General features: G+C 42.0%; 1 protein-coding gene across 1 annotated transcript in view; it reads right to left on the reverse strand.

Moving 5' to 3' along the window:
- The window catches only part of LOC124274783 (trichohyalin-like), a 30,336-nt gene extending 17,831 nt beyond the window's left edge, over nucleotides 1-12,505 (reverse strand). Inside the window, exons 1-9 of the mRNA XM_046710157.1 lie at nucleotides 12,373-12,505; nucleotides 11,470-11,619; nucleotides 10,812-10,953; nucleotides 9,431-9,615; nucleotides 7,854-8,303; nucleotides 5,472-5,636; nucleotides 4,024-4,140; nucleotides 2,056-2,301; nucleotides 31-138 (exon numbers count right to left, since the gene is read on the reverse strand). Coding sequence (XP_046566113.1) covers nucleotides 31-138; nucleotides 2,056-2,301; nucleotides 4,024-4,140; nucleotides 5,472-5,636; nucleotides 7,854-8,303; nucleotides 9,431-9,615; nucleotides 10,812-10,953; nucleotides 11,470-11,619; nucleotides 12,373-12,381 — 1,572 coding nt within the window. The 5' untranslated portion in view covers nucleotides 12,382-12,505. The remainder of the gene's footprint in view (nucleotides 1-30; nucleotides 139-2,055; nucleotides 2,302-4,023; nucleotides 4,141-5,471; nucleotides 5,637-7,853; nucleotides 8,304-9,430; nucleotides 9,616-10,811; nucleotides 10,954-11,469; nucleotides 11,620-12,372) is intronic.
- Between the last annotated feature and the right edge of the window lie 1,936 nt (nucleotides 12,506-14,441).

A 14,441-nucleotide genomic window follows, 5' to 3' on the forward strand; every position in this document is an offset into this window, starting at 1 on the left:
ATTCTCACACAGGTCATTGCCCTGACTTACCTCCAGGTCCCCATCTGCTGTGATGCTGGTGGACAGGTCGCCCTGACCCATCTGCAGCTCCCGAGACTTCCCGTCTGTCAGCTCTTCAATTCGCTCCTGCAACTCCCTCTGGTGGTAGAGACAGTCAAACTTCAGACAAAGAGTGAGAACTCATCACTCACTATATTTACACCTATAATCAGTGACAATGAGTGAATCTTGTACAATAATCAAAACACAATCAGGATGAATCTGAGTTTAAACCCACAATCGCAGAATTCCTGCAACCCTGCTAACATCAATAATCATTGCTCTCACCAGTGCTACCCGTGAAGATTTGGTCTAGACTTGATCTTCAGCAACCCACGCTTGTCGTAAGAGGTGACTAACAGGATTGGGTGGTCAGGCTCGCTGACTTGGTTGATACATGTCATTGTAGCCCGATTGCGTAGATCGATGCTCATGATGTTGATCACTGGATTTTCTGGTCCAGACTTGAATATTTACAGACTGCCGCCACATAGATGGAATATTGCTGAGTGCGGCATAAACCTAAGCCACTCGCTCACTCACCAGTGCTGGTTATCACTCACAATATGCAGATTGATAACAGAGCTCAGTAATTGGTTGATAATTGATTGCAATATTAAACTCCACCACAAAACTCATGTGCATGGATTAACACAATAGAGGATAATTCCTGTTGAGACATACACACGAGTATGTTGTTTACACAGCAGTTTTACGAGTCAGGAAACTGCATCAGTTGTTTATGTTTCGATATAACAAACGTAACAAAAGAAAAATACTTTCGAAAGTTTAATTTGATGTTTCATTTTTTATGAATATTGATCAGTCTCCCAAGCCCACCGATAATCATGACGCAAGCAAGATCAATCGACTGACCGTTTATCGATCAATCTGCCAACTCTCACATCATGTTATCAATCTTTATCTCTAATGGAACGAATATGTAGTTCACTTGACTGCTGACTAACAGTATGGATGGAGACTAGAGGTGTGATGATACAGAAATTTCACGATACGAAGCGTATCACGATATGCTGTCTTCAGTTATTTTCTTTAAAAAAGTGTATTTTGATAACAAGTAAGAGTGTAAATTTTGACATAACCGTCAATTTCTAGGGAAAATTCCAAAAATTTTAGGTCAACGATACATATAACGATATGAAAAATGTATCACTATATTTATTGTCAGAAAAGGTATCACGATTATTGATACTACAATATATCGTCACAGCTCTAATGGAGACATAGGCTGCATTTTTTCCCCAGATCTACTTGGGACTATTTCTTAAACGGAAATTACATACGATGGAACATTCCCCTTCATTGCCCGTTTCTACTGGAAAAAATATATCACTTGGCTGCCGACCAACAGGATGGATGAAGACGCTGCATTCTTAACCATATCTACTTTGTACTCTCTCTATTTTTTAAACTTGAAATTTCATACACTGCGACCATTATTAATAAGTGCTCTAACACCGAATACCAATCCTTATTATTAGGGCTGCGCAATATAACCGGTTTACCGGTATATACCGGTTTAGGCATGAGATCGATACGTATTGCGATACGCTGATCGAAAACCGGTATTTTGACAAGCATTCGGAAAACTTCATAACACTCGGAAATCTTCGGATATTTCCGGTTTTTTAATTTGTTCCTTTCCTTGTTTCATTTGTTCCAAACATTATTTGCATTTTTATTTTGTCATGATTTAAAGTTTTTATTAAAGCCTAATCAAGCATAGGGATTTTGGTGTGTTTTTGCTTTGTAAATCAAGCATTAACTCCATTATAAGTAGTTTTTTTTTTAAAGAATTCTTGCCATATATTGCAATACATATCACAAAATTTTCGGCAATACCCACCCCTACTTATTAATGTTTCATCGAATTAACTTGGTTGCTGATAAACAGGATAGAGATAGATGCAGCTTCTTTTGACACATCTTCTTGGGACTTGTTGGTTTTTGATAAGAATATAGTATTTGACTGCGACCTTGCCCTTCACTGCCTACCTTCTCCTGCTCCATGAGGTCTTGCTGTTGCCGACTATTCCGAAGCGCCTCAGTGAGTGTGTTCTGGTGTTCCTCTATGAAGGCTTTGTAGTCCCTCTCACACTGTTCCGCCACCTCTTTCGCGGCCTGGCGTCTCTCAGCATCCTTCTGGCAGATGAGCGTCTGTCTGTCCTGGAGCCAGACGGACTCCTTCTCCTTCAACTCATTCACCAGACGGGTCTTCTCCAGCTTCAGGGTCTCCACCTCCTGGTTGGAGAGAACAAGTTCATATGGACTGCACAGTGTAACTGGTATACCAATACATTGTAGATATCAATATATCACAATACCCTTTTCAAACGATGTATATATTCTGTGTTCCAGTATAGCGAGTAAATGTATAGCAAGTTTTGTTTCATTTCTATCTTTCAACTTAAAATCTACACAGATTCTACAGTCAACCAAAGATGACATCTTGAAACATGGAAGTGGAGGCATGTTTCCGAAGATTACTGAAGCAGATGGAGGCAGTCACAACACCAAGGAGGCACTCACTGGCTGACCCCTATCCATTAGAACCAGGAGAGACTATCTCCACAGAGACAGTTTCTGGACTGATGCCCTGTGTACAAGGTCACATAGCTGTCTCCAGAGAAGCAGACTCTCTATCTAGTTGAACAGAAAGGTGGTCACTGGGCAGACCCTCTATCCACAACACCACAGAGGCAGTCTGTGGGTAGACTCTCTGCTCACAGCCTCATGGAGGTTGTCTCTGGACTGATGCCCTGTGTACAAGGTCACATAGCTGTCTCCGGAGAAGCAGACCCTCTATCTAGTTGAACAGAAAGGTGGTCGCTGGGCAGACGCTCTATCCACAACACCACAGAGGCAGTCTGTGGGTAGACTCTCTGCTCACAGCCTCATGGAGGTTGTCTCTGGGCTGATGCCCTGTGTACAAGGTCACATAGCTGTCTCCGGAGAAGCAGACCTATCTAGTTGAACAGAAAAGTGGTCACTGGGCAGACACTCTATGCACAACACCACAGAGGCAGTCTGTGGGTAGACTCTCTGCTCACAGCCTCATGGAGGTTGTCTCTGGACTGATGCCCTGTGTACAAGGTCACATAGCTGTCTCCGGAGAAGCAGACCCTCTATCTAGTCGAACAGAAAGGTGGTCACTGGGCAGACGCTCTATCCACAACACCACAGAGGCAGTCTGTGGGTAGAGACTCTGCTCACAGCCTCATGGAGGTTGTCTCTGGGCGGATGCCCTGTGTACAAGGTCACATAGCTGTCTCCGGAGAAGCAGACCCTCTATCTAGTTGAACAGAAAGGTGGTCGCTGGGCAGACCCTCTATCCACAACACCACAGAGGCAGTCTGTGGGTAGACTCTCTGCTCACAGCCTCATGGAGGTTGTCTCTGGGCGGATGACCAGAGAGATGAATGAAGTGAAATTGGGTTTTACGTCATGCTTGAGAATATTTCGCTCATATGACGATGTGCATGCGTGTGTATGTGTGGCTGCTTGTACTAGCCCAGACTGAAGCTAGTTTTATAGTGCTAGCCCACTGAGATGGGCCCACTGAGATGAATACCCCACTCAGACACATTATACTGACTCCGAGCCGACCAGTCCTTGTTGTACCCATTAATGCCGAGCACCAGACAGGGACCAACAAGTACCATAGTTTAAAGTCTTTTGGTATGACGCGGTCGGGGATTGAACACGCGACCTTCCGCTCTCCGGGCGGATGCTCTAACCACTACACCATGGAGGTGGTCAGATGAATGAAGTGGTTTCATGAAAAGCGACTGTTGTCATCACAAGACAACCCCAATATAAATATATGATTCAAACTAACAAACAACAGCTGTTCTAATCACTGTATCAGTGACATGCTTGTTTTCAAATATCTTTCCTGAGAATTCACAATGATGACACAAATTTGTTCATGCTTGCTTTCATGCTAAAGAGATGCTTACATACCTGCTCCAAGATTGACCTTGTGACCTCAGCAGCTGATCGGCCGGCTGCAAGTGTTGCATGCTGGGACAGGTGTTTATTTTCCCACTCCAGTCTGGCATCTTCTACAGCTCTGCTCATCTGCAAGAATAGAACACTCTGTAACACCAAGTCAGCTCATATGTCAAGCACCTGCTGGCAGGTTCTACCTTTCACAACCCCACAATATGGAGCAGGGTGAGGTATGTTATTTAGGAACGTGAGTTTGGTTCCAAGCCACCGTGAACGCTATTTTAGTTGACATGAAGGGATGACAATTAACCTAAGAAAACACAAGCATTGTCACTAAGTTGACATAACCCCCCGCCGCAAATTATCAAATCAAACTTAAAAAGTAATGAAAGTTTAAGATGAAGTTAAATGTCAACAAAAACATGACCACTCAACCTCTCTTGATATCTTCTCTTTAGTTGTTTAAACACACAAATATTTTCAAGACTGACTTTGACCTTGACATGAATGTAATAGTGTATGAAATATGCAAAAATGGTACTAAAGAAATTGCTTATTGAAAAACATTCAAGGGAAGTCTTGAAAGTCTATGAAGAAAATCCAGTGAATTCAGGTTAACATGCTGAAATCTTCAAAGTGTTGCAGTGACCTTGAAAATAATGTGAAGGTCACAAAAATCTAGTGAACCGCTCTTGAGATATCTTGCTAACAAGAGTAAAACGTTAAAGTCCCCTTGTGACCTTGAAATGAAGGTCAAGGTCACCAAACCTGACTGGGACCTTTCTTATACTGTGATGAACCTAGGTACCAAATATGAAAAGAATCTAGCCAACAGTTCTTAAGATATTCAATTAAAATTCGTAACGGACGGACGGACGGACAGAGCCTAATACTATATCCCCGCTCCCCGCTAAATGCGCAGCAGGGGATAACAAGCCTATAGGGCAAGATGATTTTTTTCCTGCTAGCCCTGCAAAAGGTTTTGAGTCCTTACATATCAAGACCCTTAACTTTTAATTTTAAAGACTCAAAAAGTTGTGGTACAGGCAGGATGGATAAAAAATCGATCAGCCCAAAGTAATTTCTACTAGACTTGGGCCTATGGTTGAGGATTAATTTCCACTCATGACATGGCATGAGAGCCGATTATGGAAGGTCAGTCTGAAATGGATCAGGTCTTGGGTGTGAAACTAAAGAACATGGCATAGTGATGACTAAATTAGAAACATAATCAGGGAAAAATCTGGATTCAAACTTATGATCACATGTTTCTTGGATGCCCAAGGGAGGCAACTCTACATGAAACAAAAACAATTGATGCACATGACAGGGTTACTCATCCCGTTCATAGTCCAAACTTTATGTCACAAGATTACTCTTAAGACAATTCTTACTCACCCCGACCACAGTCTGAACATCATGTTACAAGATCACACATAACATGATTCTAGAGCACTCACCTCCTGTCGGAGTCTTCCTCCTATCTCGTCCTCCAAAACCTCCCTCATCTTCTTCCTCTCTTCCTCCTCCTGACGATGCCACTCTGTCTCTGTCGCCTTCACGGTCATCTCCACCTCCGCTAACACCCTCGCCTCCATCTCCTTTCTCCAACGTTCTCTTTCAACCTGCAAACAACGAGTTAGGGAGGATTGAAGTTTATCTCGCTCCACTTGCAAACAACGAGTTAGGGAGTATTGAAGTTTATCTCGCTCCACTTGCAAACAACGAGTTAGGGAGTATTGACGTTTATCTCGCTCCACTTGCAAACAACGAGTTAGGGAGTATTGAAGTTTATCTCGCTCCATTTTCAAACAACGAGTTAGGGAGTATTGACGTTTATCTCGCTCCACTTGCAAACAACGAGTTAGGGAGTATTGAAGTTTATCTCGCTCCACTTGCAAACAACGAGTTAGGAAGTATTGACGTTTATCTCGCTTCACTTGCAAACAACGAGTTAGGGAGTATTGACGTTTATCTCGCTCCACTTGCAAATAGTGAATCATTGAGTATTGACATTTATCTTGCTCCACCTGCAAACAGTGGGTCATTGAGTATTGAAGTTTATCTTGCTCCACCTGCAAACAGTGGGTCATTGAGTATTATAGCTAAAATACATGGAATTATCATGAAACGGCCCTCCCATTATCAGAAATTTGCGGGCCGCTGCAAAGGATATTGGACCGCTCAACTTAACAACGGGCCACTATCAGTTCTGTTGACAAGTGACGTCATAGTGGGTGCGTGGGCATACGGTTCATTTGACATTAATTAGCTTTCGACTGTCAGATATTCTGGGTCAAACAAGTCAAAGCAACCCAAATTCCCGCTTTAAATAGCGGTAATATTGGCTTTCTTGTTGGTGCTAACCTTAACAATTGCACTATTAAGGCTGTTGATGGACCAAAACCGAACACTGACATAGTTTGACATGTTGCAGGCTATGGTCTTGTCAAAGGCCAAGGTCGAATACCGTCACTTTCTGTGGTGATGTCACTTCAATTGTTCGATGACGTAATTGCATTCGGGCAATCAACCCCGTCAGGGGTTGGTTTTGTGTAAACTTACAGTGAAATTCCTTCGTTGTTTCCTTTTTCTTTTCAACACAAATTCCATGTATTTTAGCATAATAATAGCAGTAATGCTATTTTTGAGGGCATTATCATTTGCAGAAGCCCTCAGTCTTTTTCAACTGCCCTCCTTCGTCGGACAGTTAATAGAAGACCTCGGGCTTCTGCAAATGATAACGCCCTCAAAAATAGCATTACCCTTATATTGAAATTTATCTTGCTCCACCTGCAAACAGTGAGTCATTCAGTATTGAAGTGAGAAAAATAGAATGTAGGTGATTTGGGAAAGGCCACAAATATTTTCCAGTGAAATGTTACAAGTTCTGCAAAGGGTTATATTTGCATGCAGTGGAATGAAAGTTGTACTGAAGAATACTTGGGAACTTTTGATAAAAATCACACAGTTTTCATTGACACTTTATCTGACTTTAAACTCTACCTTAGTAAAGAAGATCAAAAGCCCATTGTCTGGCTAACTGAGTATGGTTTTACGCCATTTTTAGCAATATTCCAGCAATATCATGGTGGGGGACACCAGAAATGGGCTTCACAAATTGTACCCATGTGGGAAATCGGACCCTGGTCTGTTATTTGGGCCTGATCTAGCGAATGCTTTTAACCACTGGGCTACCCACTTCTCTTTTCCCCAAAAGCCCACTGTAAACCCAGCTTAAAACAAAAACCCAAAATTATTTTCATACCACCATCAAGATACATTTTCATACCAATAACCCAAAATATTATACCCAATACATGTTAATACTAGGACTGCACGGTATTACCTATATACTGGTATATCGCAATACGCTTTTCAAACGATACATACTGCAATATTTTTCTGAGATCGGGTACATTGGATAAAGAACACATACAAAGTTTTGTGATTATCTTGATAGTTTAAGTTAAAATCTACACATACTTTCATTCATAAGTGTTTTCCTTCGTTATTCAATGACAAAACGGCATACTGTGATACTATAAATTGTATAAAAAAGTAAACAGAATCCATGACTATGCAACCTAATTTTGAGAAATTCTGTTATTAAGACCATAACATATATGTTTAGGGACTTACAACGTAGAAAATTGGATTGACATGCACAATTAGAGTCACTAACTGTCAAACATTTAAGTACCCAATATATCACAATACGTATGGCAATACGGGTACCTGAATTGCAATATATTGCAATACAATTTATTTGCCAATACACAGCCATATTTAATACCAACAACCCTAAATATCTCCATACCATCTACATTTTCCCAACTCACCTCCAGTCTCTTGGATACTTCTTCCTCCACTAAATTCTTCTTCTCTACTTCAGACAAACCCTGTTTCTGAGCACGCTCCATGACCCGATTGACCTCCAGTTGCAACTTCCTGTCTGTCTCCAGCTGCCATTTCTGTTTTTCAGCCTGAAGACGATTCTGAAAAGCTGGATCCATCGATTCCCTTCCAGTTCGTTCACTCATCCACTTCTGATGAGCGCTCTCCACAGCATGTTTGATGTCCACCTCATGGAGTGCGTCTGCTTCCACCTGCCACAACGTTTTCTCCGTTTTAAGTCTTTCTTTCACTCGGCTTTCAACTGTATCCTTGTGCTGTTCAGCAGAAGTCTTCTCCCAGTCTTGTTTGGCCTTCTCCACAGCTGCAGTCACTGTTTCCTCAAGCTTCTGATCAGACTCAGTCTTCCATTTGGCTTTGGCAGATTCCAGCAGATCCTACAATGATAAATGAGTGAGTGAGTGAGTGGGTCAGTGAAGTACAGTGGAAGCTGTCAAAACCGGCAGTTGTCCAATCCGGCAAGTTGTCAACACTGGCATAAAATCTCAGTCCCGTCTGTGGCTAGTGCAATTAGCATCATTTAAAAGCTCTGCAATCAGGCAGCTGTCAATTCCGGATCTCGGCATGAAATGAGCCGCCCGAATATGGGTTTATACTGTAATCAGTGCTGTCTAATCCGGCGTGGCTGCGGATTCAGCTGGATGTGTATTGTCACCAATTAATCCTGCGTTGAAACTACATGGTTGCTGACAAAGACAATTTAATCTTAGTTCAGCATGGGTATACTTGTACATGTAACTGGTGAGTTGTCATGTTTTATTGTGATACAACAATGTATATGAGAGTGACAAAACTTGTTCCCTTCTAGTCGGAAATAACCGTGTCATCTGTACAATCCGGCATGCTGTCTAAACCAGATTATTTCTTTAGTTCTGACAAGTGCCGGTTTAGACAGCTTCCACTGTAGTTGAGTGAGTCGGTTAATAAGGGAGTGAATGAGTGACTGAATGGGTTAGTGACACGGATTAGTGGGTGTAGTGAGTGCGTGGAGTGAGTGGGTGAGTGAGTGAGTGAGTGAGTGAGTGAGTGAGTGAGTGAGTGAGTGAGTGAGTGAGTGAGTGAGTGAGTGAGTGAAGTTTAGTTTTACACTGGTTTTAGCAATATATATCACAACAGGGGACACCAGAAATGGGCTTCACACAATGTCCCAAATGGGGAGTCAAACCCAGGCCTTCGGCGTGACGAGATTATGCTTTAACCACTGGGCTACATCACTGCCCTGACTGGGTGAGTGGGTGAAAGAGTGACTGAATGCGTCACTGTCATGATTCATCACGTCTTTCCAGTGTCAACAAGTCAATAATCTGGGTCACATCTGAGTGAGTGAGTGAGTGTGTGAGAGTGTGAGAGAGTGGGTGAGTGAGCGAGCAAGTGAGGGTTAGTGAGTTGAGTGATTGAGTGGGTCAGTTAGTTAGTGAGTGACATTTTATTATACAGTGTTTCAGTTATTTCACTGAACTTGAAGCTTGATCACAGATTTCTGCTATGTTGAGACTGAACCTACCTCATATCTGTTACTTGTATCTTCCGTCTTCAGCCACTGAGCCTTGGCCTGGTCAATGGCTGTGTTAACTGCCTCTTCTAGCCTCTGATTGGCTAACTGCTGCCATGTGACCTTCTCAGTCTGCATACGCTGCTGTATTTCGGACTCAAACAGAATTTTCCTTTCCGCCATCCAGGTAACTTTTGCTGAAAATAGAATCACATCTTATTATTACTCAGCAAGTTTTGATGCTAGTTTGGTTTGATGACATTTGAACAGTATTATAATGGCTTCTCAGCTGAGATACAAGGAAAGACCAAACAACCAACAACATATGGCACAGACAAACCTAAAACATCTGGGATTCGAAACTGTGTCCAGGGTATAGCTTGTAGATTTGTCTGTTGTTTACTGCCGCACTCAGAATATTCCAGCTATATTAGTCTGTAAACACTGACTGACTGAGTTTTTGTTTTATCAGCTGCTTTAGCAATATTTGGGAAAATTATCATCACGGCCAGGGGAACCCTTTAGAAATGCCACTTCACACACACTATCAATTTGTGGGATTTGAACCCGGTCTTTGTTGACGAGTTTTAACCACTAGGCTACCCCACCTATATTAGTCTGTAAACCTGAAGACATGGTCATCAATGTCCCCCGCCACAGTGTTCTGTTCCTATTTGGTTCCTGTTTTTACATCTCACTACGACATTCATTTCCTGAAAACACATACCCCATTTGGTTTCCCTATCAATAATGGTTAGGGAAAAATGCTATTGGTGATAACGTGCACTAAGTCCAGAAACTCACGACAAGGGCCATAACTCTGTAACAAATTGTAAGATGGTTTCCGTTTTTGAACTCCATCAAGGCATTCTTGTCCTGAAAACTCATATCAAATTTGGTTTCCCTATCTATAACGGTTTCTGAGAAAATCTGTTCCCATTGGGGATGCCGTTCACTAAGTCAAGAAACGCATGACAACAGCCATAACTCTGCAACAAATTGTAAGACAGTTTCTGATTTTGAACTCCAAAACACATACCAGATTTGGTTTCTCTATCTAACTGTTTTTGTGTAAATCTGTCCCCATCATCTCGGACAGACGGAAAGATGGACAGAGCTCAAACCAATATCCACCTCCACTATGTGGTGGGGGATAATAATCAAGTCTGGACCAGACAATCCAGTGATCAACAGCATGAGCCTCAATCTACGTAATCGGGATATGATGACATCGTATTGACAATGTGTCAACCAACTCAGCGAGCCTGACCATCCAATCCTGTTAGTCGCCTTTGCCAAAGACCAATTCTAACCTGGATCTTCATGGGTCTGTAGATATGTCATATCATGGACAATCTGTGATTTCCTCGTCCTTGCCATCAAAAAGGCTCACCTTGCTCAATCTTCTCCTGAAGCATGTCCTCCATTGCTGCCTCATGTTTGAGAGCCATCTCCTTTTCCACTGCCTGCCTTACTTCCTGTCGCACATGCTCAGTGTCCTGCCCTCCCAGCCAATCAACACGAGCCTTTGCAAGCTGTCAAAGTCAAGGCCATAAATATAGTGAATAAAAAGTAACACATTCTTGACCACGATAATTCAAAAACAAAATGAAAAAAAATTCAATGAAAGCTTTGATTTTTGGTATATCACAACACACTTGATTCCATCCAAGTTGAAAAACACAGGAAATTGTTGTTGTCATGGACAATTATAGGGTTTGAAGCATTCACATTCAACAGTCTCTCGTCTTGCGACAGGACCACAGCACAAGGCGAAGTAGCGTAGTGCGCATGTAAAGGGAAGTAACTCTACATAGTGTCGGATCAAGTTATTTCAGTATTGCTGCATTCCACTGTGTTCTAGATGCGGAATATTTACCTTTTTATTTTTAAATGGAAATAAAAACACACATGCGGCAGGGTTTATGATGCTGCTGAGATGCCAGAGAACCAAGATTAATTTTTTTAGGCCTTAGATGGGACCTAGCCATCAGGAAGACGAAGCAATCTTTCGGAAATAAACAATACTTATGCATGAGTTCCACACCTACCTCAGCCTCAAGCCTCTGTTTGATCTCTTCCTCTTGGGTGACCTTGACCTCATCCATGACTTGAGTGCGGAGCTCCCCACGTTTGATGTCCAGCTGTTCAATCTGTCTCTCCATCTCCTCTTGTTTCTCCCTCTCCAGTTCATCCCGCAACTACAACACAACAGGCAACTTCACAGGAGGAGGTTTCTGGACTGCAGGGATCTGACGACCCTTACAACAACCCTTACTAATGATCTACTGTTTACATAATAGCAGATCACATTCTGTATGGCAATCCTACATTATAATAATACTGAGAATATTTATACCGCGCCAGGCTAGATATCCTGCTCAAAGTGCACAATCTGATCATTATTACCCTGGATAACCCAAGCTGCCTGTTAGGCGCTAGAAGGTTAATAGTCTCAGGACTTATTTCAACCGGGTACCCATTTTCTGCTGGGTGCACAAAGGCAATTTTGAATAAACTCACTTGCCTAAGGTGAGACCACATGAATTGCATGTGCTTCGTTCTGGGGCAGGACTGAAGTCCTTGAAACTCGAGTCAAGCTGCCAAACACGGTCACCCATCCAAGGACACTCCGCGACCAACATTGGTAAACTCCAACTGATTTGTGACCTGAGCTCTATGCACAGGACCACACACCTCTACATTACTCTGAAGCATATTGCCATATGTTGTCCTGTGTGATGTGAGAAGGTTTGATCCTCAAGGCTATCTCAAACCAACATTTAACTGAATGAAGGCGTGTGCTCAAGTCACAACTACATCCTCCTCTCCGTGAACCACCCAACTCACTTCTTCATAGGTGGTATAATAGCTGAGTCTAGATTCAGATACAGTGACATATAGCAGCAATTCTGTAGGACAGCAGATCAAATTAGTTTTAAAAATTGACTCACAATCTTCATTTCATTCTCCTTCTGTTCTTCAAACTGCCTGGTGAGGACATCCTCCAGTTCTGTCCTCTCCTCACTTGTCCTCACGTACAGGTCCTTCACCTTGTCCAGGTCCTGCTGGCCAAACCATCAGGTCCGACCTGCAAACAACAAACATCACAACAATTATCACTTGGACCTAGTTGACAAAATGCACACTTGAATTTCATCAACATGTTGAATTGTTTTATCACCTTAAGTAATGATTCCGAAAGAAATATTTGTATGAAATTTACGTACACAAACATCATCACACTTTTAGTAATTTACATTAGGGTGAAAGAGTGGCATTCACGACAATGGAATCCATGGAATTGCTCGCATGCAGAAATTAAAATGGTTACAGACACGTGATTTTTGGTGCTTTGGGGGAGGGGGAGGAGGACCATTCATGGACCATTTTAACTGTCAATTAAACATAAATTACATTTTGTTTATCTGAAGTGATCATCCGCGTTCATGATGATGTTTATCTGTGTCGATGCTGCTATTAAACAATAGAACGACATGTTGTTTCAAAGAAACCAATGGTCCCATAACGCTTTGCAGCAAAGTTACAATGTCATCACCGTCACGTATGAGTACGTTCTTAAAAAAATCAGTCTTTAAAATGAACATTACTGGTCTGTGTTCAACTAACCTGTATCTGTTGTAAACATAACCTGCTTGTTATCTAAACTATATCATTTTATACCTCCAAATCATACATTGTTTGGTATTGTAACAGTTTCCAGATTTTATTTATGGGTAATACAATCTGACATAACGTAAATTACACGCGTGCTGTCGACAGTTGTTTATTGCTTAGTTCCTGATTGCTTTCAAAACTTAACAACATTCGACCTGTGGTAGCGGTGGTCATCTTAGAGGCAGCCCCTGTTGATGGGAACGTCACTCATCGACATAAAAAAAACCCCACCCATGTATGTCAATCCATACTAGGTATTTGTTTAAATAATGTTGTGGTGCATATATGAAACGAAACACGGTTACTAAATTTCATTGTACTCTCTTTCTTAAGGTTTTTGTTTCCTATACTTTACTTGTTATTATTAATGTATTTAATGATCTAAAAGGCCCGCTTTTGGTCTCATGAATCGCATCTTGCAAACTCAACGACTGCAATTGTCCACTCTCATTGGGAATGATTGCATCATCACTGGAAGAATCCTCCACATCATAATTGTCTGTATCTGAGATGCTGCCATCACTATCATAGCACCTGTCACAGTCAGAATCTTGAGCTGTGGGCCTCACCATCCTCTCCCTCATATGCATGTAAATCTATCTGCTCATCGTCTTTGACTTCATGAGATTCCTGGGGTTGGAGAACCCTCCTCAGCCGCCTGGGTTTTGCTTTCAACCAGTGGTGAATGGCTTCACTGGGGCCATACTCTGGCACTTCAGAATCTGACCAATGACGTTACTGCTACATTTAGATATTTATTTATTTTGAGTGCATTTGACTGTTGATTATGTTTTTAAAATTAGCAAGTCCCGATATTAGTCAGATATTATTTTCTATACCCAGTCACCACTGAGTGATTGCCATAATACAAATACAGTAGATCTGCACCTCCTTTCACATTGCACTAAGGTTATCGTAAGTCACTAAGGTAACCTTAGTGCAATGTTGTTGGTGAAATTGGAGTTTAACGTCGGTTGAGAATACCATATTGCATGCGTGTGTATGTGTATGCACGGCTGCTTGTACTAGCCCAGACTGAAGCTGGTTTTATAGTGAGCCCACTGAGATACATGTTGAAGCATGAATTACCACACATTATACTGACTCCGATCCGACTAGTCCTTGTTGTACCCATTATCTTTAAAGAATGGGAGTTAAGGTTAACCTTAGTGAAGGTCGTTTGGTGAAAGGAGCCCCAGAAACAGTTGATTTTACCACTCTACCTTATCTTAGCAATTTCTGTCTCGTATCTGTTGACGATTTGCGCTCTCTCAACGCTGAATTTGGTCTCCAACTCCTGTCTCAACATGTCGCGGGCGTCTTCGTGTACCTGGTCACATGTCCG

This window comes from Haliotis rubra, unplaced genomic scaffold (genome assembly GCF_003918875.1).
Source record: "Haliotis rubra isolate DU_JTF1 unplaced genomic scaffold, ASM391887v1 Scf194, whole genome shotgun sequence".
NCBI classification, from domain to species: Eukaryota; Metazoa; Mollusca; class Gastropoda; order Lepetellida; family Haliotidae; genus Haliotis; species Haliotis rubra.